Raw genomic sequence first — 26,001 nt, forward strand, 5'->3', positions numbered from 1 at the left:
TTGGGCCACCTGCATCCCATATCAGGGTGCATGGCTTTGAGTACTGGCTGTGCTCTGGATTCTATCTTCTTGCTAATGTACACCCTCTGAGGCAGCAGGTGATGACTAAAGTATTTGCACCTCTGCCACTACTTGGAGAATTGGATTGAATTCCTGGCTCCCAGCTTTGGTCTGGTCCAGCCCTACTGTTGCGGATATTTGTTTGGATATTAACCAGCAGACAGAAGCTTTTTCTGTATCTCTAATATAAATAAATAAATAAAAATAAATAAATAAAGATAAGTTTATTTTTAAAATGCTTGCCCATGTTGCTGTGAGACAATACTTGCATACAGACTTAATACTTAAACCTAGACTCTAAGGGACTGTTGAGATTTGAACCTCAAGTCCATTCCTTGATAGTCATGTGAACCTGGACATTTAACTCTGTCTTTAGTTTTCAAATTTAAAAATAGCATAAAAATTACCTATTCATTGAATATTGTGAGGAATCATTCAAGTAAATGCATGTCAGGCCCTAAGATTGGTGCCTAGCATACAATAGGAACATAATAAAAATATTAGCAGTTGTTATATTTTAAGTAATTTTTATTTTTCATAATGAAATAGCCTTTTATTGTAAAAATATATGTGTAATTCTGTAAATATCAATCTATAAAGAAAAGAATAAATAAAAAGTGCAATTTTACCATCCAGAGATTGCCACAATCAGAATTACACCCATAGCTGGCGCCCCGGCTCACTAGGCTAATCCTCCACCTTGTGGCACCGGCACACCGGGTTCTAGTCCCGGTTGCCCCTCTTCCAGGCCAGCTCTCTGCTGTGGCCGGGAAGGCAGTGGAGGATGGCCCAGGTCCTTGGGCTCTGCAACCACATGGGAGACCAGGAGGAAGCACCTTGCTCTTGGCTTCGGCGCAATGCGCTGGCCACAATGCACTGGCCGTAGCAGCCACTTGGGGGGTGAACCAATGGAAAAAGGAAGACCTTTCTCTCTGTCTCTCTCTCTCTCATTTACTCTGCCTGTCAAAAAAAAAAAAAAAAGAATTATAGCCATAGTCTTCTGGACATTTCTATGTATATATAAATACATTTGTAGAATTTTATGAAATTAAATACTTGTGCTTTTTTGTATGCTTTTTGTTTTGTGGATGACTTTCTATTTGACATTTTTATATTTATTTTGGGAGTCAGCAGAGTTTTCCTATAGTGGTCATAATGGAAGTCAGAAGAGTTTTCCTATAGTAGTCATTAAGTAGGTTATTTAGCTATATTTAGTAATGAGCCATGTGTTGTCTCTATTCAGTAGTTTTTTTGTTTTGTTTTCATTGTTGTTTATTTTACAGTACTTTAAACATGTCAAAAAAGTTTCTCAGTTTATATGCTGTACAATATTTATGTAGCCCATAGTTTGTCATCCCTGATGCATATCATATATTATTTATTAAGATTTTCAGTGATCTACACTTTTCCCTATTTGAAGAATCTTGTAATAAAATTTTTAGATAAAATTTTTGAAAAAATTAGCTCTCTTCTTGGAAAAAGATTTGAGTGGAATTTCCAGGTTATTTTTTTCAATGGAAAATATCTTGTAAGCTAAATGTAATACATTAAAGGAGCACAACAATTCTGTTGCCTAAATTATTAGCTCTTTTCCACGGGGCCTAGTCATTGGAGAAGGTCTTCAGAAGTCTCTCATCTGGTCTTCTTTTTTTAATTTTATTTTATTTTTAATTTTTGACAGGCAGAGTGGACAGTGAGAGAGAGAGACAGAGAGAAAGGTCTTCTTTTTGCCATTGGTTCACCCTCCAATGGCCGCCAGGGCCGGCGCGCTGCGGCCAGCGCACCACGCTGATTGATGGCAGGAGCCAGGTACTTATCCTGGTCTCCCATAGGGTGCAGGGCCCAAGTACTTGGGCCATCCTCCACTGCACTCCCTGGCCACAGCAGAGAACTGGCCTGCAAGAGGGGCAACTGGGACAGAATCTGGCGCCCCGACCGGGACTAGAACCTGATGTGCCGGCGCCGCAAGGTGGAGGATTAGCCTAGTGAGCCATGGCGCCGGCCTCTCATTTGGTCTTTTGGTGAGGGCAGGTCAGTATGTCGGAGTAGCAGTTGCCTTTCTCCTGTTTCCTTGACATCATTCATCTTTGATTTTTTTTTTTGCAGTTTTAAAAGCATGCACTCAATTTCAAATAACTGTAGTTATATCAAACACACATTTTTCCATTTAAATTTCAACAACATCAGAGATCATCAAAAGACTAGCTGAGGCCGGCGCCACAGCTTACTTGGCTAATCCTCCACCTACGGTGCTGGCACCCCAGGTTCTAGTCCCAGCTGGGGCGCTGGATTATGTCCTGGTTGCTCCTCTTACAGTCCAGGTCTCTGTTGTGGCCCGGGAAGGCAGTGGAGGATGGCCCAAGTGCTTGGGCCCTGCACCCTCATGGGAGACCAGGAGGAATCACCTGGCTCCTGGCTTCGGAAGGGCGCAGTGCACTGGCTGTAGTGGCCATTTGGGGGGTGAACCAATGGAAAGGGAGACCTTTCTCTCTCTCTCTCTCTCTCTCTCTCTCTGTGTGTTTATTTCTGCCTGTCAAAAAAAAAAAAAAAAAAAAGACTAGCTGAAATCAGGACTGTTTTCTTTCTCAGTGACTTACATACTTCAAATGAGTCAAAATATTTTCCTGGACTGATATAAAACACTTGTTGCAGCTTGTGGAGTCCCTATCATTTATTGTTGGACGTACTTTTTCTGTGGAGTTACTTTGTCACACACTGGGGATCAATTGATGAAGCATATTTCAGCCTTGTCTTCAATTCTAGTATGGAGCAGACCAGCAGCCCATTTCAATGGAAGCTTGTTGATTAGTGTGAAATTCATACAAGACAGGCTTTATTTTGTGACAACCGTCCTTACGTATTTTTCAGCTCCAAAACTCTGCCAAGAATTTTGGCTATAGTATTATACTTGGGTTTTCTCCATATCCTGGGAGATCAGAATTGGTTTAGAGGCATTAATTGTGATAGTGCCATTTACCAGGAGGCAGGAGCAGAGCTAAGCATATGGAAGAATGGATATTTTAGAACTTTTATGCCTTGAACAGAAATCTGAAAATACAACTGATCCATTTTAGTTAAATAAGTTTACAGCTAGAGTAAGTTCTGGATTCTAAGACCAGAGTGTGGTTTTTCTATTTAAGAGTTAACTGGTTGGAACTCATAAAAGATTTTGATAAAGTAGCAAGCTATAAAATCAACACACAAATATCAATAGCCTTGGTATATACAGTTAATACCATAGCTGAGAAGGAACTTCTACAATCAATCCCATTCACAAAAGCTACAAAAAAAATTAAATACCCTGGGATAAAATTGAACCAAGCAAGTCAAAGAACTCTATATGAAAATAATAAAACATTAAAGAAAGAAATAGAAGAAGACATAAAACAGTGGAAAAACTTTTCATGCTCATGGATTTGAAGAATCAATATCATCAAAATGTCCATACTACTAAAAGCAATCAAAATATCAACAACATTCTTCTCAGATCTAGAAAAATGATGCTAAAATTCATATAGAAAAATAAGAGACCCTGAATAGCTAAAATAATCTTGGACAACAACAACAAAGCTGGAAGCATCACAATACCAGATCTCAAGACATACTACAGGGCAGTTATAATCAAAACAGCCTGGTTCTGGCACAAAAACAGACACGTAGAACAATGAAACAAAATAGAAACTCTGGAAATCATTCCACTCATCTACAACCATCTTATCTTTTACAAAGGAGCAAAAATCAATCCCTGGGGCAAAGATAGTCTCTTCAACAAATGGTGCTGGGAAAACTGGATCTCCGTGTTCAGAAGTATGAAACAAGACCTCTACATTACACTTCCACAAAAATCCACTCAAACACACAGACCTAAATCTATAACAAACAATCCAGTTAAGAAATGGGTGAAAGACCTGAAGAGACATTTATCAAGAGAGGAAATTCAAAGGGCCAACAGACATATGAAAAAATATGCTGGATCCCTAGCCTTCAGGGAAATACAAATCAAGATCAAAATGAGGTTTCTCCTCACCCTGGTTAGAGTGGTTCTCATACAGAAAACAAACAACAATTGCTGGCAAGGATGTGGGGAAAAGGGTACCCTAATCCACTTTTGGCGGGAATATAAACTGGTGCAGCCACTGTGGAAGTCTGTCTGGAGTTATCTCAGAAATCTGAATTATAGATTTACCATATGATCCAGCTATCCCACTCCTGGGAATTTACTCAAACCAAAAGAAATCAGCATCTGAAAGAGTTATTTGTGCCCCTGTGTTCACTGAAGCTGAATTTACAATAGCTAAGATATGGAATCAACAGATATCCATCAATTAAAGATTGGATAAAGAAATTATGGTATATATACACTATGGAATACTATAGAGCAATAAAAAAAAGAAATCCTGTCATATGCAACAAAATGCATGCAACTGGAAATCATTATACTTAGTGAAATAAGCCAGTCCACAAAAGACAAATACCATATGTCCTCTCTGATCTGTGGTAACTAATAGAATACCTGAAAGACAATCTATAGGAATGAAATTGACACTTTATGATGCAATGATTTTGAACACCCTTGTCTTGACTGGTGAGGAGCAATGCTTTTTCTTTGTCTTTTGTTTTCTTTTTACATTTTTCTTCATACTGTTTGTTGATCCCTCTACAAAGTGTCGGGTTAATCTAATGAGTATAAAGTTAACTGAAAATAGATTTTTGTGAAACAAACAATAAGAATGGGAGAAGGAGGAGGAAGAAGTGTTGGGAGTATGGGTGGGAGTGAGTAAGGGTATAAAGAACCACTGTTTCTTAAATTTGTGTATATGAAATGCATGAAGTTTGTATTCCTTAAATCAAATTAAAAAATAATTAAAAAGAAAAAAGAAAAATGAGTTAAACAAATGGGAAGGTTAAAGCAGATTCAAACATTTTGATACTAAATGTTCAAAGTAATATTTAAAGATAATTTTGAAAGCCTTATTATCATAGGAAACTGATTCTTCTCATTTAGAGGTACTGAATTATTGGTTTCAATAGTTGCTTTATTTTGTGGACAGAGCACCATTTATGTCACTCAGTGGAGTTAAATCTTTCAGAACTTACTGAAAATACTGTTCTGGGAATATTGTGATAATCAAATATGTCAGTTTCTGTATCAAGGAGACAAAGTAAGTTCTGGACTTCACAGATGGGTTATGTAGGAGCCTGAAGGGAAGGAAATGAGACTTCCTTCCTGTGATTGATCAGCCTTTACAACTATATTATATCACTTGAAGATAAGTCTGATGTCATATAAATGTCTCTCTGAAGCCAGAACTCAGCTTCCCACTACTAACTCTGACTTTCCTTCTTGCCCTGTTTGTCATTTCTTTTTATTAGACTTTATATTGTGCTTTAAACTACATCATGCAATATAAAATTTTATTTTAAAATACATTTATTAATATTTGATATATTAAAAATCCACCCTAAAAAGAAAAAATCCCATAAGATGAAAATTATCTCTAAATTCACAACTTGGGAAAGTTTTCAAAGACAGAAATGTGGAGCTTGTCTTTTGTCTCTGCAGTTGCACCTGCATAGGTGACTGTGGTGTCTAGTGTTGGGATATTTTTCTACATGAAGTATCCTGGTATCTTCAATAGTTTCATATAAATTTTGAATGTGGAATTAATCCTTTAAAGTACATATTTTTGTGGGATCAGTTGGTGTGTGGCACTTGAGAGTCTGATATTACTTCCAGGAAGTAGAGACAATGCTGTAATTAGCTTTGTGTGCCCAGTGCCCAGATAGGCAGTTGGCAAATAGTAAACAGAATTGTTGCAGGGAAGAGTGCAGCTGTATTAGAGGTCTGCATGCAAATGTAATCTAAATACAAAAGTGAAATTATTTCCCAAAGACTCAAGTGAGATTTTTCTGAGTTATTTAGAACAAGTGCCTTTGTGATGAGTTTGTAAACTTACATGAAATTCTTGGTGAGATTCTTTTTCAAAACAAGACTTCAGACATTGCCAACTTAAAGATTTCCAAAATTTCCAGTTTTCTATTGTATACATTTCCTCCCTAGAAATAGCTATCGTGCTAAATCTGAGAGGTTTTTTTTTGTCTATGTCCCATTTGTTATTTGATAAAGAATTAAATGAATAAGCTAAACTCAGAGCTGTTTAATGTGTGGCTCCCTACCCTCATTTCCTTACCCAGCCAAGTCTCAGCTCTTATGGACATGTTGTGTCCCACTTATGATTATGAGAAATGGGAGAGTGTCTTCCATGTAAGCTGCCTTTCTGTGTTCACATGTGATCCTTATGTTTCCTCTTGGACTTCATGTCCTCCAGTTTCTCCTCCTCTGGGATTTATGGTCAATGAGCACAATTGATTTTCCAGCCTACACTGTGTACCCTCCTCGTTCACAATGGAAGCAGTTACTGCCCCTAATAAAGGGGCTCCTATTTACTCCACCTTGCATTTTCTATTTTTCTTACATTCTGTACTATCTTACACTATCAAGATGTCACTCTCGGGGCCCACACTGTGATGTAGTAGGCTAAGCCTCTGCTTGCAGTGCTTAGCACTATGGGTGCTTCGCCTATGGGTGCTGGTTCCTGTCCTGGCTGCTATTCTCCTGATCCAGCTCTCTGTTATGGTCTGGGAAAGCAGCAGAAGATGGCCCAAGTGCTTGGCCCCCTGCACCCACATGGGAGACCCAGAAGAAGATCCTGACTCCTGGCTTCAGATCTACCCAGCTCTGGCCATTGTGGCCATTTATGGAATAAACTAGCAGATAGAAGAACTTTTTCTCTGTCTCTTCCTCTCTCTGTCTGTAACTCTACCTCTCAAATAAACAAAACTTAAAAAAAAGACTAATCCTGTCATGGTGTCTATTTAAGTCAATAAATAAAGAAAAGCTTATTATAGATAAATTTTAAAAATTTCAAGTATGTTAATATTGTCGTACATTAGAAAGTTAGACTTGTTCAAAATAGCCAAGATATGGAAACACTGAAGTATGCTTTTTTTTTTTTTTTTTTTTTTTTTTTTTTTTTTTTTTTTTTTTGACAGGCAGAGTGGACAGTGAGAGAGAGAGACAGAGAGAAAGGTCTTCCTTTGCCGTTGGTTCACCCTCCAATGGCCGCCGCGGCCGGCGCGCTGCGGCCGGCGCACCGCGCTGATCCGATGGCAGGAGCCAGGAGCCAGGTGCTTTTCCTGGTCTCCCATGGGGTGCAGGGCCCAAGCACCTGGGCCATCCTCCACTGCACTCCCTGGCCACAGCAGAGGGCTGGCCTGGAAGAGGGGCAACCGGGACAGAATCCGGCGCCCCGACCGGGACTAGAACCCGGTGTGCCGGCGCCGCTAGGCGGAGGATTAGCCTATTGAGCCGCGGCGCCGGCCTGAAGTATGCTTTGATGGATAAATAAATAAGGCATCTGTGGTGCATATATGCAATGGAGTATTATTCAGACCTAAAAAAGGATAAAATCTTGCCATTTACCACCACATGGATAACTCTGTAGGACATTAGGCTAAGTGAAATAAGCCAGAAAGAAAATTTAGAAATTAGACAAAGTGTTAATATTCATTTGCAAAACAGTGGTTAATAAGAATAAATATTTCTGAAATATAAAGTGTACAAGTAGTAATTACTATATAATATACAATAGTCTAGTAGTCTAAATTTATGAATTTTTAAAACATTTAAAAACATTTATTTATTTGAAAAGCAGAGTTACACACACATACATACGCACAGACAGAGAGAGAGAAAAAAAGGAAAGAGAGAGAGAAAGAGAGAGGGAGAGAGAGAGAGAGAAAGAGATCTTCCAATCTGCAGGTTCACTTCCTAGATGGTCCCAAGAGCCAGGGCTGGTCCAGGCTAAAGCTGGGAGCCTGGAATCCCATCTGGGTTTCCTATATGAGTAGAAGGGGTCCAGGTACTTGGGCCATTTTCTGCTCCTTTTCTAGTCACAGTAGCAGGGGGCTAGATCAAAAGCAGAGCATTTGAGACTTGAACTGACACTGTGACATGGGAAACCAGCATCACAGGCCACAGCTTAACCCACTGTGCCACAACACTTGCATCTCAAATTAGATTTTTGTTCTCAGAATCCTGAATGCTGATACCTTAGATATAAATATGCTTTTGCACCATAGAATATGAAAAAAATTTTCTTTTTTTTTTTTTGACAGGCAGAGTTAGACACTGAGAGAGAGACAGAGAGAAAGGTCTTCCTTTTTCTGTTGGTTCACCCCCCAAATAGCCACTAGGGCTGGTGCCCTGTGCTGATCCGAAGCCAGGAGCCAGGTGCTTCCTCCTGGTCTCTGATGCGGGTGCAGGGCCCAAGCACTTGGGCCATCCTCCACTGCCTTCCCGGGCCACAGCAGAGAGCTGGACTAGAAGAGGAGCAACAGGACAGAATCCAGCGCCCCAGCTGGGACTAGAACCTGGGGTTGCCGGCGCCACAGGTGGAGGATTAGCCTAGTGAGCCAATTTCTCAACTTTTTTTAAATGCTCAGAATACAATTTCTGTCCCTGAGCTATGGTCTTTTTTCACTCTACATGCTGCAGTTTCTTCATAGGGTCTCATTGGTATCTGTCTCTTAAAGTTGCATTGCAGAAATTAAAGGAAAGTAGTCGAAAAAGAGCTCAAGTACCTTTGAGAAATAAAGTCTAAGGGAATAATTTGAATGTACAATTTCATAAACCAAAATTATCCTGCCTCACAGAATTTTATATTTAATATTTTAATGTAATCTCAACTTCAGTATATTGCTTGTGAATATACACAAAACCATGTGTTTCACTTGTAGAAGCAAATTAAAATGAATTGATAAGTGTGATTCGGTGTTTTATATTAAGCAGCAGGATTTTTTAAAATTATTTTTGTCATTTATTTGACAGATGGAAGGAGAGAGAAAGAGAGAAAGAGAGAGAGAGAGAGAAACTCCTATCTACTGATTCACTTCCCTCATCAGGGCTGGGTTGGTTCTTAATTTACCTTAATAAGCAATATCAACTTCCTACTCAGTAAAAGAGGATATGGATTTCATTTTTATTGAGTAATTCTAATAATTGAGTTTATAATATTTGAATACATTTTAGTAACTATAATGTTCAGAATTACATGAATGGGATTAAGTGAGCACAGGAATTAACAGAACATTTCTGTATCATTTATGTCTTTATGGTGGTCCTGCTTTCTATTTATATGTTTTCTTTTAGTTTTTGAAAATTTTCTTTCAGGAAATAACATAATCATGAAGGCTTACATTGTTTCAACAGGGTGTACCTAGGGCAATAAATATTCATGTTTACCTGGACATAGAAATGGTGCAATTACTCAAGTTAAACATTGTCTAATGACACTCCTCTGAAAGAGCAACTTAACTGCTTGGAAAATCACTTGGTCAAGTAGCTGATAGTTACCCATAGTACCATTCATAAGAAGCAAGTCTAAAAATAGAGAAAAGAAAAAATGCTTCTTATTATGGACTCAATATTACAACTGCCTGATCTCTATTAGCCAATACAAAATATTGCTCTTCTCCCTGGCCAGAATGTCACCATTCCCAGTGAAGACAGCTCTTTGGTTCCTGTTAATTTCCTGCTTGTTCAATTCTCCATTGAGTCAACAAGGGATAGAAGCCTTTCAGTGCAGCAATGGGATTGCCTTGCCTCCTGACCAGGTGTGTGACTTCACAGATCAGTGTGGGGATAACAGCGATGAAGAGCAATGTAAGTGCCCTTCTCTTTTCTCCAATGTCGGTTTCCTGTGTCTTTAAACCAGGGTTCCGTGAGCTGTCTTGGAGATTGGACTAGATTCCTGGGCATGCACGGGTTTTGTGTTGCATGCCTAAATCAGAAATGAAAATGTGTTCCATAAATTAATAATTTTCTAATATCAAATCACTGAAACTTTAACTGGCTAGATTGTATTTTAGGTCAGTTTGTACTGATTTTAAAGGAATGATAAGCAGAAATGCAGCTGTTATGTTAATGAACTAAAACTGAAAAGCTCATTAACGCAGGTGTAAAATACTGTGTGAAAAGTATGAGCTTAAGCTTGAATTTAATATAAAAACATGTGAAATTAATTTTAGCCTGGATGGGTAGATTTTGCTTCTGTTTACAGGATGCTACTTCCCAGAGCACTGGCTCCAGTTGTGCATGTAATGCAACTTTGGGCTGTGTCCTTTGCTTTTGGAGCAGTGCATAGAGCAATAGTTCAGAGAGTATGAGACCTAGATGTGGGTTCTGCATGATGCATTTGCTGTGCCATTTTGAACTTTCATATTATTATAAAATATCATAAAGTGAGATAAGCCAATTCTAATGGCTGGGAACATCTCCCATTGCTTAATGTAATAGCATTGAAGAACAGGAAGCAGTTTAGCAAGGGAAGGCATGGAGAGCAAAATGTGTTTGTAGCTTCTACTGCGATAGCAAATCTTGAAGGAACGCTGCATTTCAGCACTGGGAATAGTGTCATTTTTACACGCAGTCACCTTTCATAAAACACATTTTCTTGTTTTTAAGATTTATTTATTTCAGCCGGTGCGGCGGCTCAATAGGCTAATCCTCCGCCTGCGGCACCGGCACACCAGGTTCTAGTCCCAGTCGGGGCGCCGGATTCTTTCCCAGTTGCCCCTCTTCCGGGCCAGCTCTCTGCTGTGGCCAGGGAGTGCAGTGGAGGATGGCCCAAGTACTTGGGCCCTGCACCCCATGGGAGACCAGGATAAGCACCTGGCTCCTGCCTTCAGATCAGCGCGGTGCGCTGGCTGCAGTGCGCCAGCCGTGGCGGCCATTGGAGGGTGAACCAACGGAAAAGGAAGACCTTTCTCTCTCTCTCTCTCTCTCTCTCACTGTCCACTCTGCCTGTCAAAAAAATATGTATTTATTTGATTTGAAATTAAGAGTTACAGAGAGGGATAGAGAGGGAGAAACAGAGAGATCTTCTAACCATCAGTTCCTTTCCCAAATGGCCGTGACGCCTGGAGCCAGGCTGAACTGAAACCAGGAGCCAGGAGCTTCTTATGGGTACAGGGGCCTAAGCTCTTGGGCCATTTTCTGCTGCTTTCCCAGGTGCATTAGCAGTGAGCTGGAGCAGAAGTGGAGCAGCCAAGACTTGAACCAGTGTCTATATGGGTGTCTGAAGCTGCAGGTGGTGGCTTTACTGGCTATGCCACAGCAAAGGCCCCAACCACATTTGCATACAGTTGCTGTGGATTCATTGTTAGTTCACAGTAGCTATTGCTTAAATTAATTATCTGGTGGCACCAATTGTGTTATTGTAGATCATTTTATACAAATGTATATTTTCTATTTTATTCATGTACCAATTAGTATGTATATAAATCTTCATTTTCTTCTGCTAAAATAAGATTCTGCATAATTGATTTTGCTATTGTTTATCTTGCATTTAAATAATGTTATTACTACATTAAAGCAAGAAAACTGACTACTGAAAACTGCCTCTCTGTAGCAGGAAAGAAAGAGACTGACAATTTCTCTCCTGTAGTTTGAGATAGCTGTCACACTATTAGTCCTTAGTAATTTTTAAAAAAGATTTACTTATTTATTTGAAAGGCAGAGTTACAGAGAAGCAGAGGCAGAGACAGCGAGAGGTTTTCTGTCTACTAGTTCACTCCCCAGATGGCCACAATGGCTGGAGCTGAGCAATTCCAAAGCCAGGAGCTAGGGTCTTCTTCCGGGTCTCCCACATGGGTGCTGGGGACCAAGAACTTGAGCTGTTTTCCACTGCTTTCCCAGGCCATGGCAGAGAGCTGGATCAGGAGTAGAGCAGCTGGGACTTGAACTGGTGCCCATATGGGATGTAGGCACTGCAGGCAGCTGCTTTACCCACTACACCACAGTGCCAGCCCCCTTAGTAACTATTATATACAAAGCCCAGGGGCCGGCGCTGTGGTGCAGCAGGTTAACGCCCTGGCCTGAAGTGCTGGCATCCCATATGGGCGCCGGTTCGAGATTCGAGACACGGCTGCTCCACTTTCGATCCAGCTCTCTGCTTTGGCCTGAGAAAACAGTGAAGGATGGCCCAAGTCCTTGGGCCCCTGCACCTGCGTGGGAGACCTGAAGGAAGCTCCTGGCTCCTGGCTCCTGGCTTTGGATCGGCGCAATTCCGGCTGTTGTGGCCAATTGGAGAGTGAACCATCAGATGGAAGACCTCTCTCTCTCTCTCTCTCTGCCTCTCCTCTCTCTATGTAACTATGACTTTCAAATAAATAAATAAATCTTAAAAAAATGCAAAGCTCAACCAGGGACAAGTATTTGTCCAGTTTCTCCACAGAGGCTAAGTTTAGGATGTTGCCCCTAGCTCCAGGTTTTAGGAGAAAGCCCTTACTCTTCCTCCAAGAGTGGCAAAGGAGAACTGCTTGGCTAGTTTGACAAGAAGTGCAAAGTCCTTTCCATTAGGAATCTCCATGAAGCTTCCTGTAGCACTCTCACGGTGATAACACGCCTGGCCCTGCTTCAGGGAAAAGGTTAATGTGGAGGAGAAAGCTGCAAAGTAGAAAAGGTTCTGATAGCTCATAACCTGGGAGGGAAGCGCAGGCTCAGAGCTGCGGAATAAACACAGTTCATTTTAAATGTTACAAAGGGGGGGGGTCACCTTTTGGCATTTATACTTTTCATTTTCATTTCTGAGAAGTTTCCACTTTGACATTTTATTTAAAATGTGGATAAGATCCTGTAGATAAAATTGAAAATCACATTAAGTATGAATTTCTTTTGTTCACCACACTAGAAGAAAAATGTGAAGGGATAATGATGGTCAGGTGCTTTCATTCTGAAAACTTGTGATGCTAAAGTTATAGATCACATTTTTAAGAAATCTAACTTTGTAATGATGTACAACTAGCCCTATTTTGAGAAAAAAAATCAACCCATGCTCCTTTTAATATCCAAACGGTGTGACTATTAAAGAAATGGACTAAAATGTTGACTTTTCTTAATAAAATTTGCATAGTTGAAGTTAGATTTCAGATGCAATAAGTGATACTAGTAGTTTTTTGAAAATATATTTTATATGATGAACATAATTTTAATAATAAATTCCTATTGCTTTAACTCAGCATATATTTTTAAAGAAATTAAGTAGAAAATTGAATCTTCAAAATAGAACAAATTCTATTTACAAACAATATTAAGCACTTGATATATAGTGAGGAAGAAAAATGGTTTGTAGATGTAACAAGTGTTGCATGGAGAGTCTCTCTTTTATAGCAATTTTTACATCCTTAGCCAGGTAAAAATGTCTTTTAATCTTGGTCTGTGTATGGTTAAAATCATATTACAAGTTCTGTGTTGTCTGTTTCCATGCTGGTCTGTAATGACTAGTCTTCCTCATTCTCTCATTATTTTTATTAACATTATTTTAAATCAAAATATTATATTTTAGGGTTCATAGTATTTTTGATGTTATGCTATATGTATACAATGTGACATGAATAAACCAAGAAAATTAACATGTCCATCACCTCATTTATTTATCAACTTTGTGATGAGACATTTGAAAATTAACTAATTATTTTAAAGTATACAATACATTATTATTGATTATAGTCACCCTGCTATACAATAGACCTCAAAACTTAATCCTTTTGTCTATTTGAAATTTTTGAATCCTTTGTTAAATAACTTCTCATTCCCTTATCTCATCCCCTAGTCTCTGGTACCCATCTTCCTGCTTTCTGTTTCGTTAAGTTCAACTACTTTAAATTCTACATGTAAATGAGTTCATTCAGTATTTGTCTTTTTGTTCCAGTGGTATTCCATTGAGCAGAATGTTCTCCAGGTGCATCCACATGGTTACAAATGACAGATTTTTTTTCTTTTTTAAGGCTGAAGTGTATTCCACTGTGTATTTTTTTTTTTTTTTTGACAGGCAGAGTGGACAGTGAGAGAGACAGAGAGAGAGAGAGAAAGGTCTTCCTTTGCCGTTGGTTCACCCTCCAATGGCCGCTGCGGCTGGCGCGCTGTGGCCAGCGCACTGTGCTGATCCGATGGCAGGAGCCAGGTGCTTCTCCTGGTCTCCCATGGGGTGCAGGGCCCAAGGACTTGGGCCATCCTCCACTGCACTCCCTGGCCACAGCAGAGAGCTGGCCTGGAAGAGGGGCAACCTGGACAGAATCCGGCGCCCCTACCGGGACTAGAACCCGGTGTGCCGGCGCCACAAGGCAGAGGATTAGCCTAGTGAGCCGCAGCGCCGGCCTCCACTGTGTATTTGTATCACATCCTGTTTATCCACCCTGTAGTCAATGGATACTTAGGTTTATTGTATATTTTGGTTGTTGTGAACAATGTGGCAGTGAACATAGAGATGCATAAAAACCATTAGCATATTGACTTCAATTACTTTGGATATATACCCCCAGATGAGATTGCTGGATCATAGGGTAATTCTATTTTTAATTTTTTCAGGAACTTAATACTGTCTTCAAGAACAGCTATATTAATTTGCATTCCCATCAACAATGTATGAGAGTTCACTTTTTACTGCATCCTTGTTAACAATTATTATCTTTTATCTTTTTGATAAAGAACATGCTAACAGGTGTGAGGTCATCTGCATTTCCCTAATGATTAGTGTTAGTACACATTTTTTAGAATTTTTTTATTTTTGATTAGTTTTTACCAGATTCAATATTGTCTATAGATACAATTTTTTTTTTGACAGGCAGAGTGGACAGTGAGAGATACAGAGAGAAAGGTCTTCCTTTGCCGTTGGTAAACCCTCCAATGGCTGCCACGGCCGGCGTGCTGTGGCTGGCGCACCGCACTGATCCAAAGCCAGGAGCCAGGTACTTCTCCTGGTCTCCCATGGGGTGCAGGGCCCAAGCACTTGGGCCATCCTCCACTGCACTCCCGGGCCACAGCAGAGAGCTGGCCTGGAAGAGGGGCAACCGGGACAGAATCCGGTGCCCCCACCGGGACTAGAACCTGGAGTGCTGGCACCACAGGTGGAGGATTAGCCTAGTGAGCCACGGCGCTGGCCTCTATAGATACAATTCTAAGAACATAATGATATTCCTTCCTTCCTCCTTCCCCCTTTTTCCCTTGGACACTCCTTTCTTTTCCCTTTCTTTTTAATTTTTTTGAGATAACATATCTTAAGTTTACATTATAATAAAAAGGCTTACTACTTTATCAAATAAGAAGCTTAACAAGTAAAAAGCAGAAAGACTTTAGTGGGAATATAGACAATGGCTATAGACAATAATTGAATGCAAAATGACCATTTCACCCATATATAGCAAATTTTAAAATAATCACTGGTCATTAAAGCTATAGTAGTATAACATTCCTTTTTCTTTTTCTTTTTCTTTTTTTTTGACAGGCAGAGTTAGTGAGAGAGAGAGAGAGACAGAGAGAGAAAGGTCTTCCTTTTTCCATTGGTTCACCCCCCAAGTGGCTGCTATGGCCAGCGCGCTGTGGCTGGTGCACTGCGCCAAAGCCAAGAGCAAGGTGCTCCCTCCTGGTCTCCCATGCGGGTGCAGGGCCCAAGGACCTGGGCCATCCTCCACTGCCTTCCTGACCACAGCAGAGAGCTGGACTGGAAGAGTAGCAACCAGGACAGAATCAGGCACCCCAACTGGGACTAGAACCCTGGGTGCTGGCGCCACAGGTGGAAGATTAGCCTAGTGAGTCACGGTGCTGGCCCGTAGTATAACATTCTTAACCATTGGTTTGACAAAATTATAAAACAAAGTTTTACAAAACTATATTAGCAGCAACACAGATATATACAGGTATTTCTTTCTCTCTTTTTTTATCTTTTCTTTTTTCCTTTCTTCCTTTCTTCTTTTTAAATTTTATCTCCCATATATAGGGGAGAACATGCAGTATTTGTCTTTTTGTGTCTGGCTTATTTCATTCAACATCATGTTCTCTAGTTGTGACCATTTTGCTGCAAATGATAATGTTTTATTCTTTTTATAATAGCTGAATAATATTCCATTGTGTATATATACTACATTTTCTTTTATCCATTCATCAGATGATGGACACCTTGGTTGGTTCCAAATTTTGGCTATTGTGAACAGTGCTGCTATAAACATGGTGGTGCAGCTATCTCTTTGATACATCAAGTTCATGTTCTTTGGGTATATACCAGTAGTGGCATTGCTGGATCATATGGCAAGTCTATTTCTAATTTTTTAAAAAATCTCCACGGTGTTTTCTACAGTGGCTGTGCTAATTTACATTCCCACGAACAGTGTATACGTGTTCTCCTTTGTCCACATCCCTGCCCCCATTGGTTACCCTCTGTGTTTTTGGTTTCAGCCATTCTGACAGGGGTGAGGTGATATCTCATTGTGGTTTGGGTTTGCATTTCCCCAATGACTAGAAATATTAAGTGTTTTTTCATATATTTGTTGGCCATTGGTATTTCTTCTTTTGAGAACTGTCTTTTTCCCATTTCTCAACTGATTCGTGATTTTGTTGTTGTTAAGCTGCTGATACACTCAGGATATTAATCCTTTGTCAGATAGATGATTTGCAAGTGTTTTTCCCATGTTGTTGGATGTCTTTTTGCTCTGTTGATTGTTTCTTTTGCTGTGCAAAAGCTTCTGAGTTTGATGTAGTCCCATTTATTTTGTTTTGCTTTTGTTGCCTGTGCTTTGGGAGTCTTGTCCAAGAGGTCATCGCTTACACCAATGTCTTGGAGTATTTCCCCTGTTTTCTTCCAGTAATTTCATATTCTCAGGTCCTAAAGAGGTCTTTGACCCTTATCAAGTTGAGTTTTATATATATGTATATATATATATCCAGTTTATATATATATGTGTGTATATATATATATATATATATCCAGTTTTGCCAGCACCATTTGGTAAAGAGATTATCTTTACTCCACTGTATGGTTTAAGCACTTTTGTCAAAAATCAGTTGGCTGTACATATGTGGATTAATTTCTGAGTTATCTATTCTGTTCTGTTGATCTATGTATCGATTTTTATGCTGATAACATATTATTTTAATTCCTACAGCTTCGCAGTATGTTTTGAAGTCATATTTTGTGATGCATTCAGCTCCAATTTCTGTTGTTCAGGATTAATTTGGCTATTATGGGTCTTTTGCTATTCCATGTGATGTTAGGATTACTTTTTCTAATTCTGTAAAGAATGTCATTGGTGTTTTGATAGGGATTGCACTGAACCTATAGATTGCTTTTTTATATTTTAATTTAGTAAATATAAATTTTCAAAGTACAGTTAATGGATTACAATGGCTTCCCCCCCCCATAATTTCCCTCCCACTCACACCCCTCCCATCTCCCGCTCCCTCTCCCATTCCATTCACATCCAGATTCATTTTCAATTCTCTTTATATACAGAAGATCAATTCAGTATATATTAAGTAAAGATTTCATCAGTTTGCACCCACGCAGAACAGTAAAATACTGTTTGAGTACTAGTTATAGCATTACTTCACATTGGACAACACACTAAGTACAGATCCCCCATGAGAAGTAAGTACACAGTGACTCCTGTAGTTGACTTAACAATTTGACACTCTTGTTTATGGCGTCAGTAATCTCCCTAGGCTCTAGTCATGAGTTGCCAAGGCTATGGAAGCCTTTTGAGTTCGCTGACTTCGATCTTATTCCGACAGGGTCTTAGTCAAAGTGGAAGTTCTCTCCTCCCTTCAGAGAAAGGTACCTCCTTCTTTGATGGCCCCATTTTTCCACTGGGATCTCACTCGCGGAGATCTTTCATTTAGGTCTTCTTTTTTTTTTTTTTTTCCCCAGAGTGTCTTGGCTTTCCATGCCTAAAATACTCTCATGGGCTCTTCAGCCAGATCCAAATGCCTTAAGGGCTGATTCTGAGGCCAGAGTGCTGTTTAGGACATATGCCATTCTATGAGTCTGCTGTGTATCCTGCTTCCCATGTTGGATCGTTCTCTCCCTTTTTGATTCTATCAGCTAGTATTAGCAGACACTAGACTTGTTTGTGTGATCCCTTTGACTCTTAGACCTATCAGTGTGATCAATTGTGAACTGAAATTGATCACTTGGACTAGTGAGATGGCATTGGTACATGCCACCTTGATGGGATTGTATTGGGATCCCCTGGCATGATTCTAAATTGCTTTAGGTAGTATAGCGTTTTTAATGATATTAATTCTTCCAGTGCATGAGTAAGGAACATCTTTCCATTATTTTTTGTGTCCTTGATGATTTCTTTCATCAATGTTTGATTAATTTTCATTGTAGAGATCTTTCACTTATTTGGTAAATTTATTCCTAAACATTTGATTTTTTTGTGGCTGTTGTGAATGGAATTTCACTGCTGATTGCTCTTTCTCTGAATCCCCTGGGCTCGTGTAGAGTGCACGAGTGAGCTTTGTGATTATTAATCTAAAACTCCCACAGCTGTAGGATGTAGGAGATCTGTACTTTGCCCTACATATTGCCCTGAATCTGATTCTGATGCTGATTGGAGCAGAACAGAGGCACACTGTACAATTTTTTGCAGTGAAGTATGGTGTTCTGTGGAAGTTGGCAAGGGGAAGGAAACAAGGTGGCTTCCCTGCCCCAAGCCTGCCAGTTACTCAGACCACAGTCAGCTCTGTAGGCTGAAGTAAAAGTCTGTAGGTGACTGCAAAATTCCCTTTCAGCTAAAACTGTGATTAGTGGGGTGCTTGACAATTTCTCCTTACCTTGATGTGATAAGATGCTGGCTCACAGCTGGCCACTAGTTTCACAGCACTGCTAGCTGCAGCAGTATCTGTTTTCTCTACCCTTGTCCCACGGAGTCTTTGTTGTATTTTTCACTTCTTTGCCTAAAATTTCCATCAGTCAGACCCCTGGAACCGTGGTCCTTCCTTTGCTCTTTTCATATCCCCCAGCAGTCGAAGTTAGTGTGGCTGCAACCTACCTAGTTATCTTGGATCTCCCATCACACTAAGCATTCTTTATTTATGTGTGTGTGTGTGTGTGTGCGTGTGTGATTTGTGTCTTCTTTTGAGCAAAACATTTTCAGGTAGATTCTTTGTCCATTTTTAAAATTCAGCTTATTTTTTCTTGCTATTGAGGTATCTGAATTTTTTAATGTATTTTCAATACTAATTCCTTGTCCAGTATATGTTTGAAAATATTTTGTTCCATTCTGTGTGTTGTCTCTTTGTTAATTGTTTCCTTTGCTTTGTAGAAGGTTTGGAATTTGATGTAACCTTATTGGTCTGTTTTTGTTACCCTTGCTTTTGGGTACTATTTTTAAAACCATCTTCATTATTTTTTTTTCTTCTACTAACTTTGTGGACTTCGTTTTTCTTATTCTAGCTATTTGAAGGTAATGTTAGATAGCTAATTTGCGATATCTTTCCTTTTTGAGATAGACGTTTATTACCATATGTTTCTGCCTTAGGTCTTTCTTTTTTTGTGAATTTTTGATATGTTGAGTTTACACTTTCATTTGTTTCTAGATTTTTTTAATTGACATTTTTGTTTCTTTTGTGACCCATTGGTTGTTTAGGAGCGTGTTGTTTAATTTCCACATATTTTTCTATTTTCAAAGATCTCTCATTGTTGATTTCTAGTTTCACGCCATTGTGTTCCAAATAGATAACTGAAATGTTTTCAGTTCTCTTCAATTTGTTAAGATTTGTTTTGTGGTCTATCATGTGATTTATCCTGGAGAATGTCTGTGTGTCCTTCATATCTGTCATAATACTTGGGTCCTTGTGTTGGTGTTTGCATATTTGAGGTAACAGACACTTCTTTTGGCATTTGCAGGTATTCTTTAGTATTGATAGAACTTCACTATTTAATGTTGTCCAGAATTCTGGGTAAGTCACTTGGTAGTGACTATAGACAGGTAGATACTGAAATCAAGTTTGCTAGTTGAACTGGGTTACTGCCTGTGCTCTGAAGTGGAATGGAATTGCTGGCTGTTCTCTGTGGCCTAGTGAGTCCACTACAAGGATTCTTCAGTGAGATGGAGCTTCTGGCTGGGCTCTATAGCCTCTGATAGGGCAGAGTTGCAGGTTGTCTTCCTTGAATGGACAGGCCTATTGTTTGGAATCTAGTTGGACAGGATCATTTGTTTGGCTGTGAGTCTGCACAAGGTTTCTGAGATCACAGTTAGACCACTGGGTAGAACAGGGCCTATTTCGTCTCAAGGAGGATAATTCCTGACTTGCATCTTCCTTCATGGGTAGGGAATGCAGAAGTAGAGAACAGGGGTTGAATGGGGAAGCTGGCTGGGGACTTGCACTCGACAGACCTACAGATTATGCTTCCTCCAGAGCGGTGCTTTTGGCTTATCTCTCCAGAAAGCAGATTGGCAAGCTGGTTACTATGAGTTCTACTCCATTCTTTGTGTATAACTGACTCTGGGTACTCTAACCCTGCTGATGCTTAAAAGTTCCTGAGAAGCAAGATATGTGTGGGCTTTCAATAAAAGGCCTCAGAATGGTAGGGAAGCTGAATGTTCACCTCCAACTCTCCTTCCAACTGCAGAAAGCATGGGTACAGGGGAATGTTTTGTGCATGGTGCTCTGCCTGCTCGGTGGAAGGGCAATGTGTTCAAAGAGAAACAGGGCCGGCGCTGCAGTTCACTAGGCTAATCCTCCGCCTGTGGCGCCGGCACCCCAGGTTCTAGTCCCGGTCAGGGTGCTGGATTCTGTCCCAGTTGCTCCTTTTCCAGTCCAACTCTCTGCTGTGGCCCGGGAAGGCAGTGGAGGATGGCCCAAGTGCTTGGGCCCTGCACCCGCATGGGAGACCAGGAGGAAGCACCTTGCTCCTGGCTTCGGATCAGCACAGCGTGCTGGCCGTAGTGGCCACCTGGGGGGTGAACCAATGGAAAGAAGACCTTTCTCTCTGTCTCTCTCACTGTCTAACTCTGCCTGTCCAAAAAAAAAAGTAATTGGGAGAGAAACAATAATTGGGGATGCCAGTGTTGTGGCACAGTAGGTTAAGCTGCTATTTATAACAATGTCACCCCATATTGGTGTGCTGGATTAAAACCTGGCTATTCTGCCGTTGTTACAACTCCCTGCTGATGTGCTTGGGAAATCAGGTGAAAGATTGTCCCTGTACTTAGGCCCCTGCCATCCATGTTGGAGAGCACTTAGAATTCTGGCTCCTGGCTTAAACCTGGCCCATTTCTGGCTATTGTGGCCATTTGGTGAGTGCAACAGAGTATGAAAGATCAATCTGTCTCTCTCTCTCTCTCTCTCGCTTTCTTTGTGTCACTCTGCCATTCAAATAAATGAATCTTTAAAACATTCTGACAAATAAAATAAGTCCATGCAAAAAATTCACAGTATTTAATATGATAGAAAATATGAATAATTTAATTTTTTAAAATTGGGTTTATGTATAAATTAATTGTCTTACATCTGTACATTTGTCACAATTTTTGATGCTATTTAAAATTTGAAAATGCTCATGATATATTGTTTTGGAAGCAGTCATGATTACTGATATGTGTAGAGATATAATAATCATTGTGTAGAGATATAATAATCATAGTGTTGCATGTAAGAAATATTTCAGTGTGTGGGCTTAGATGTGATTTTATTTTTTATACTTATAATTTTATCTTTCCCGAAATAACATCTATTGCTTTTATAATTAAAATAAATGATATTTTAAAGTTACCTAATAAATAGTCTTTCTATTAGCTCTTGTGTTTATTCTAGAAATGGAGTAAGGTAATTTTAGGCATGTAGGCCACAATCACAGGATTCTTTTTACCTCTCTTCTGTTCTGCTTTTTCCCTTGAAACTAACAAAAAGATGTTTTATGTTCCTTTCTATTGCTGATGTTATTTTGTAATCATAGTAAGGAAATGGGGAGTTTTCTGGTAAAATAAGCCAAAGATATACATAGAAGCAGTCAGTATCAGTCGAAAAAATGTTTCTGTAGCAAAGGTAAATCCCACCATTCTCCAATTTTGCCCATGTTCAGGGCCTGTCAGTTTTCCTTCTGTGTTGCCACTGCCTACCTGGGTGTGAAGAAATAGAGTCTGGAATAGATGTTGAAGCAGCAGTTAAGACACCATTTGGGTTGTGTGCCTCGCATATTGGCATACCTGGGTTCCAGTCTCGACTCTACTTCTGATTTCAGCTTCCTGCTAATGCAGACTCTGGGAGGAACAGTGATGGCTGAATAAATGGATTTCTGCCACCTATGTGGGAGACCTGGATAGGGTTCCTGGCTTCTGGCTTCAGCCTGGCCCAGACTTTGCTGTTGCAGGCATTTGTGGAGTGAATCAGTGGTTGGAAGCTATCTGTCTTTCTGTTTTTCTGACTCTCAAATAAATATATACAAATAAAAAGGAATGAAATAGTTCTTTTAAAAAGGTTTATTTATTTATTTGAAAGGCAGAGTCAGAGAGAGAGAGAGAGAAATCTTCGCAGATTCACTCCCCAAATTACCTCAAGGCTAGAGCTGGGCTGATCCAAAGTCAGGAACCAGGAACTTCTTCCAGGTCTCCCATGTGAGTGCAGGGACCCAAATGCTTGGGCCATTCTCTCCTGCTTTCTCAAGCACATTAGCAGAGAGCTGGATTGGAAGTGGAGTGGCTGGGACTCGAACTGGTACCTAAATGGCATGCTGGCACCAAAGGTAGTGGTTTTAGCTGCTACCACAATGCCGGGTCCATGAAATAGTTTTTTTTTTTTGCTTTGTTTGAGTGAGGTGCAATATTCAAATGTGACTTCAGGAAGGAAAATATCTTCATTCCTGGACTTCAGTTTTTAAAATGATCAAGCTCTGATGTCTTTTAAATTCTAGGTCTTGGATAAAGATCAGGCAGTCGATTACCAGCTGGATTTTGGAGCAGAGCTTTAAGACTCAGTTATTTCTGTAATAATAATAAGATTCCTCACTGCTACAATTTATTAAGGTAGTTTGTTCTGTGCTAAGCATTTCCTTTGCAGTAGGTTATCTTATATAAAACCCCCAGGAAACATACATTTTCTTCCATTTTAAAGATGAAGAAACTTAGAAAATGTCTTATAGCAATTCAGTAAAATCCCCAGACAGAACAGCTGTTGAGTGAGGCAGAAATTGAAACAGTAATAAATGCCCTCCCAACAAAGAAAAGCCCAGGACCAGATGGATTCACTGCTGAATTCTACCAGACATTTAAAGAAGAACTAACTCCAATTCTTCTCAAACTATTCAGAACAATCGAAGAAGAGGGAATCCTCCCAAATTCTTTCTATGAAGCCAGCATCACCTTAATTCCTAAGCCGGAAAAAGATGCAGCACTGAAAGAGAATTACAGACCAATATCCCTGATGAACATAGATGCAAAAATCCTCAATAAAATTCTGGCCAATAGAATGCAACAACACATCAGAAAGATCATCCACCCAGACCAAGTGGGATTTATCCCTGGTATGCAGGGATGGTTTAATGTGCGCAAGACAATCAATGTGATACACCACATTAACAAACTGCAGAAGAAAAACCATATGATTATCTCAATAGACGCCGAGAAAGCATTTGATAAAATACAACACCCTTTCATGATGAAAACTCTAAGCAAACTGGGTATGGAAGGAACATTCCTCAATACAATCAAAGCAATATATGAAAAACCCACGGCCAACATCCTATTGAATGGGGAAAAGGTGGAAGCATTTCCACTGAGATCTGGTACCAGACAGGGATGTCCACTCTCACCACTGCTATTCAATATAGTTCTGGAGGTTCTAGCCAGAGCTATTAGGCAAGAAAAAGAAATTAAAGGGATACAAATTGGGAAGGAAGAACTCAAACTATCCCTCTTTGCAGATGACATGATTCTTTACTTAGGGGATCCAAAGAACTCTACTAAGAGACTATTGGAACTCATAGAAGAGTTTGGCAAAGTAGCAGGGTATAAAATCAATGCACAAAAATCAACAGCCTTTGTATACACAGGCAATGCCATGGCTGAGGAAGAACTTCTAAGATCAGTCCCATTCACAATAGCTACAAAAACAATCAAATACCTTGGAATAAACTTAACCAAGGACGTTAAAGATCTCCATGATGAAAATTACAAAACCTTAAAGAAAGAAATAGAAGAGGATACCAAGAAATGGAAAAATCTTCCATGCTCATGGATTGGAAGAATCAATATCATCAAAATGTCCATTCTCCCAAAAGCAATTTATAAATTCAATGCAATACCAATCAAGATACCTGTGGGGAGCAATCCGGACTAGACTAAGTTACTCGAATTAGGACTTATTCTATGCATCTGCTCTCCCACAATATGGCGCTGGGAGAGAAGAAAACAGCTTCCGCACAGCTGCCTCCAGTTCAACCAATTAACTGTAGGACTTGCTCCTGATTGGAGGAGAGCAGCGTACTCGGCGTGTGGGCAGCCGAGTTGGGATTGGCGGAGGAGGACTATAAAGGAGGAGAGAGACGGCATGCACCGGGAACATCTATGGGGAACATCTAGCTGAAGGAACACCCGTGCAGCCCCCAGAGAACCGGCCGGCGGTGTGCCGCTCCCCTGCGGAAGTGGGGAATGCGGCCAGGGGGAACTGCCCTTCCACGGAGGTGGAAGGGATAGTAGCCAACCCGGGAAGAACCAGCAGCAAACCCGGGGAGGGCCGAGCAGACGAAAGAACAGCGCAGGGTCCTGTGTTGCTCCTCCACGAAGAGGGGGAGCGACATAATGGTGCCGTGACTCGGATAGGAAACCTAGCTCGGATAGGAAACCTAGCTCGGATAGGAAACCTGACTCGGATAGGAAACCAGGACGGATATGAAACTTAGGAGGGAAGAAACGGGAAGAACTGGGAAAATATCGGAGAGAGAGACTAGCAAACAGCCTAGGGAAAAGCCGGACGAAAGAGGTGCCGGAGGAAGCTGTTGAAAGCCTAGGCATAGACTCGGATACGGACTACGGGGGGAAGCTGGGAGAAATCTCTAAGGTCGAAAGCGAAAGTGAAAGCTAGAACAAACAGACTCGGACGCGGACTGTGGGGAGAGGCCAGGAGAAATGAGGGAGGAATATCGTTGGAGGCAAGCTTGGGGAAACATACCGGGTAGAGAAAAATGTTAGGGAAATTGAAGCCGCGGGGGGCAGGCCGAGGCGGAAACGGAAGCCACTTTGGGGTTCTCAAGTTAGCCCGGGAATAGGGGGCGAAAAGTTGAAACTAGAAGCTGAGACGCAAGCCAGGTTGGGATCCGTCTGATTAGCCCGGGGAGCAAAGGACGGGAGGCCAAACCGTGGGGCGGAGACGTACGCTGGGTTGAATTCGCCAGGCTAGCCCGGGGAACTTGGATTGAATGCTAGTGGTGGAGACGCAAGCTACGCTGTGTTACTCGCGGAAGCCGCCGCGTGCAGAGAGAGCACGGGGCGTGAATAGATAGGGAACGCTGGCGCGAGGCTGTGGTTCAGACGCGAAAGGGTTAAGCGTGGAGACCGCGGAGCGCGCAAAGCCAAGCCGCGCAAAGCCGGGAAGCTGCGCAGATGAGAGAGGCGCGCGGGCTGGAGCGGCGCAGAGCCGGGAACCCGCCGGCGGGGCGAGGTGCCGGGAAGCTGCGGGGATAAGAGAAACAGAAGTTTAGAAGTAAAGTGAGAAAAATAGGAATGCTGGAAGATAGAAGTGAAATGGGAGAGGTAGGAATGCCTGGAGATAGAGAAATAGAGAAAAATAAGGCCTCCCCTCAACATGCCAATTAGAAGGCTTGGATTCGGTCTGCCCGATTAGTGAGGCGATGAGCACCTGGGCGGCTAGCCGCAGGTCACCGAAGACAGGCACGAATTAACATCAGTAAAGCTTCCCCACAATGCAACAATTAGGAGGCTTGGATTCGGTCTGCCTGATTTAAGGCGGTAAGCGCCAGCAAAGCTCGACCAGAGTATGAGCTGCAGGTCACCGAAGATAGGCTCAAACCAACACTAATAAGTCTCCCCCACAATACGGCAATGAGAAGGCTTGGATTCGGTTTGCCTGATAGGTTTTGTAAACAC

General features: G+C 40.9%; 1 protein-coding gene and 1 pseudogene across 1 annotated transcript in view; both read left to right on the plus strand.

Moving 5' to 3' along the window:
* LOC100344589 (vesicle-associated membrane protein-associated protein A pseudogene) overlaps nucleotides 1-9,342 on the plus strand; it is a 56,775-nt pseudogene extending 47,433 nt beyond the window's left edge.
* A 110-nt stretch (nucleotides 9,343-9,452) lies between these two features.
* MALRD1 (MAM and LDL receptor class A domain containing 1) overlaps nucleotides 9,453-26,001 on the plus strand; it is a 397,632-nt gene continuing 381,083 nt past the window's right edge. Inside the window, exon 1 of the mRNA XM_008268638.4 lies at nucleotides 9,453-9,784. Within this exon, the coding sequence (XP_008266860.3) occupies nucleotides 9,607-9,784 (178 nt within the window). The 5' untranslated portion in view covers nucleotides 9,453-9,606. The remainder of the gene's footprint in view (nucleotides 9,785-26,001) is intronic.

Source organism: Oryctolagus cuniculus, chromosome 13, assembly GCF_964237555.1.
Source record: "Oryctolagus cuniculus chromosome 13, mOryCun1.1, whole genome shotgun sequence".
NCBI classification, from domain to species: domain Eukaryota; kingdom Metazoa; phylum Chordata; class Mammalia; order Lagomorpha; family Leporidae; genus Oryctolagus; species Oryctolagus cuniculus.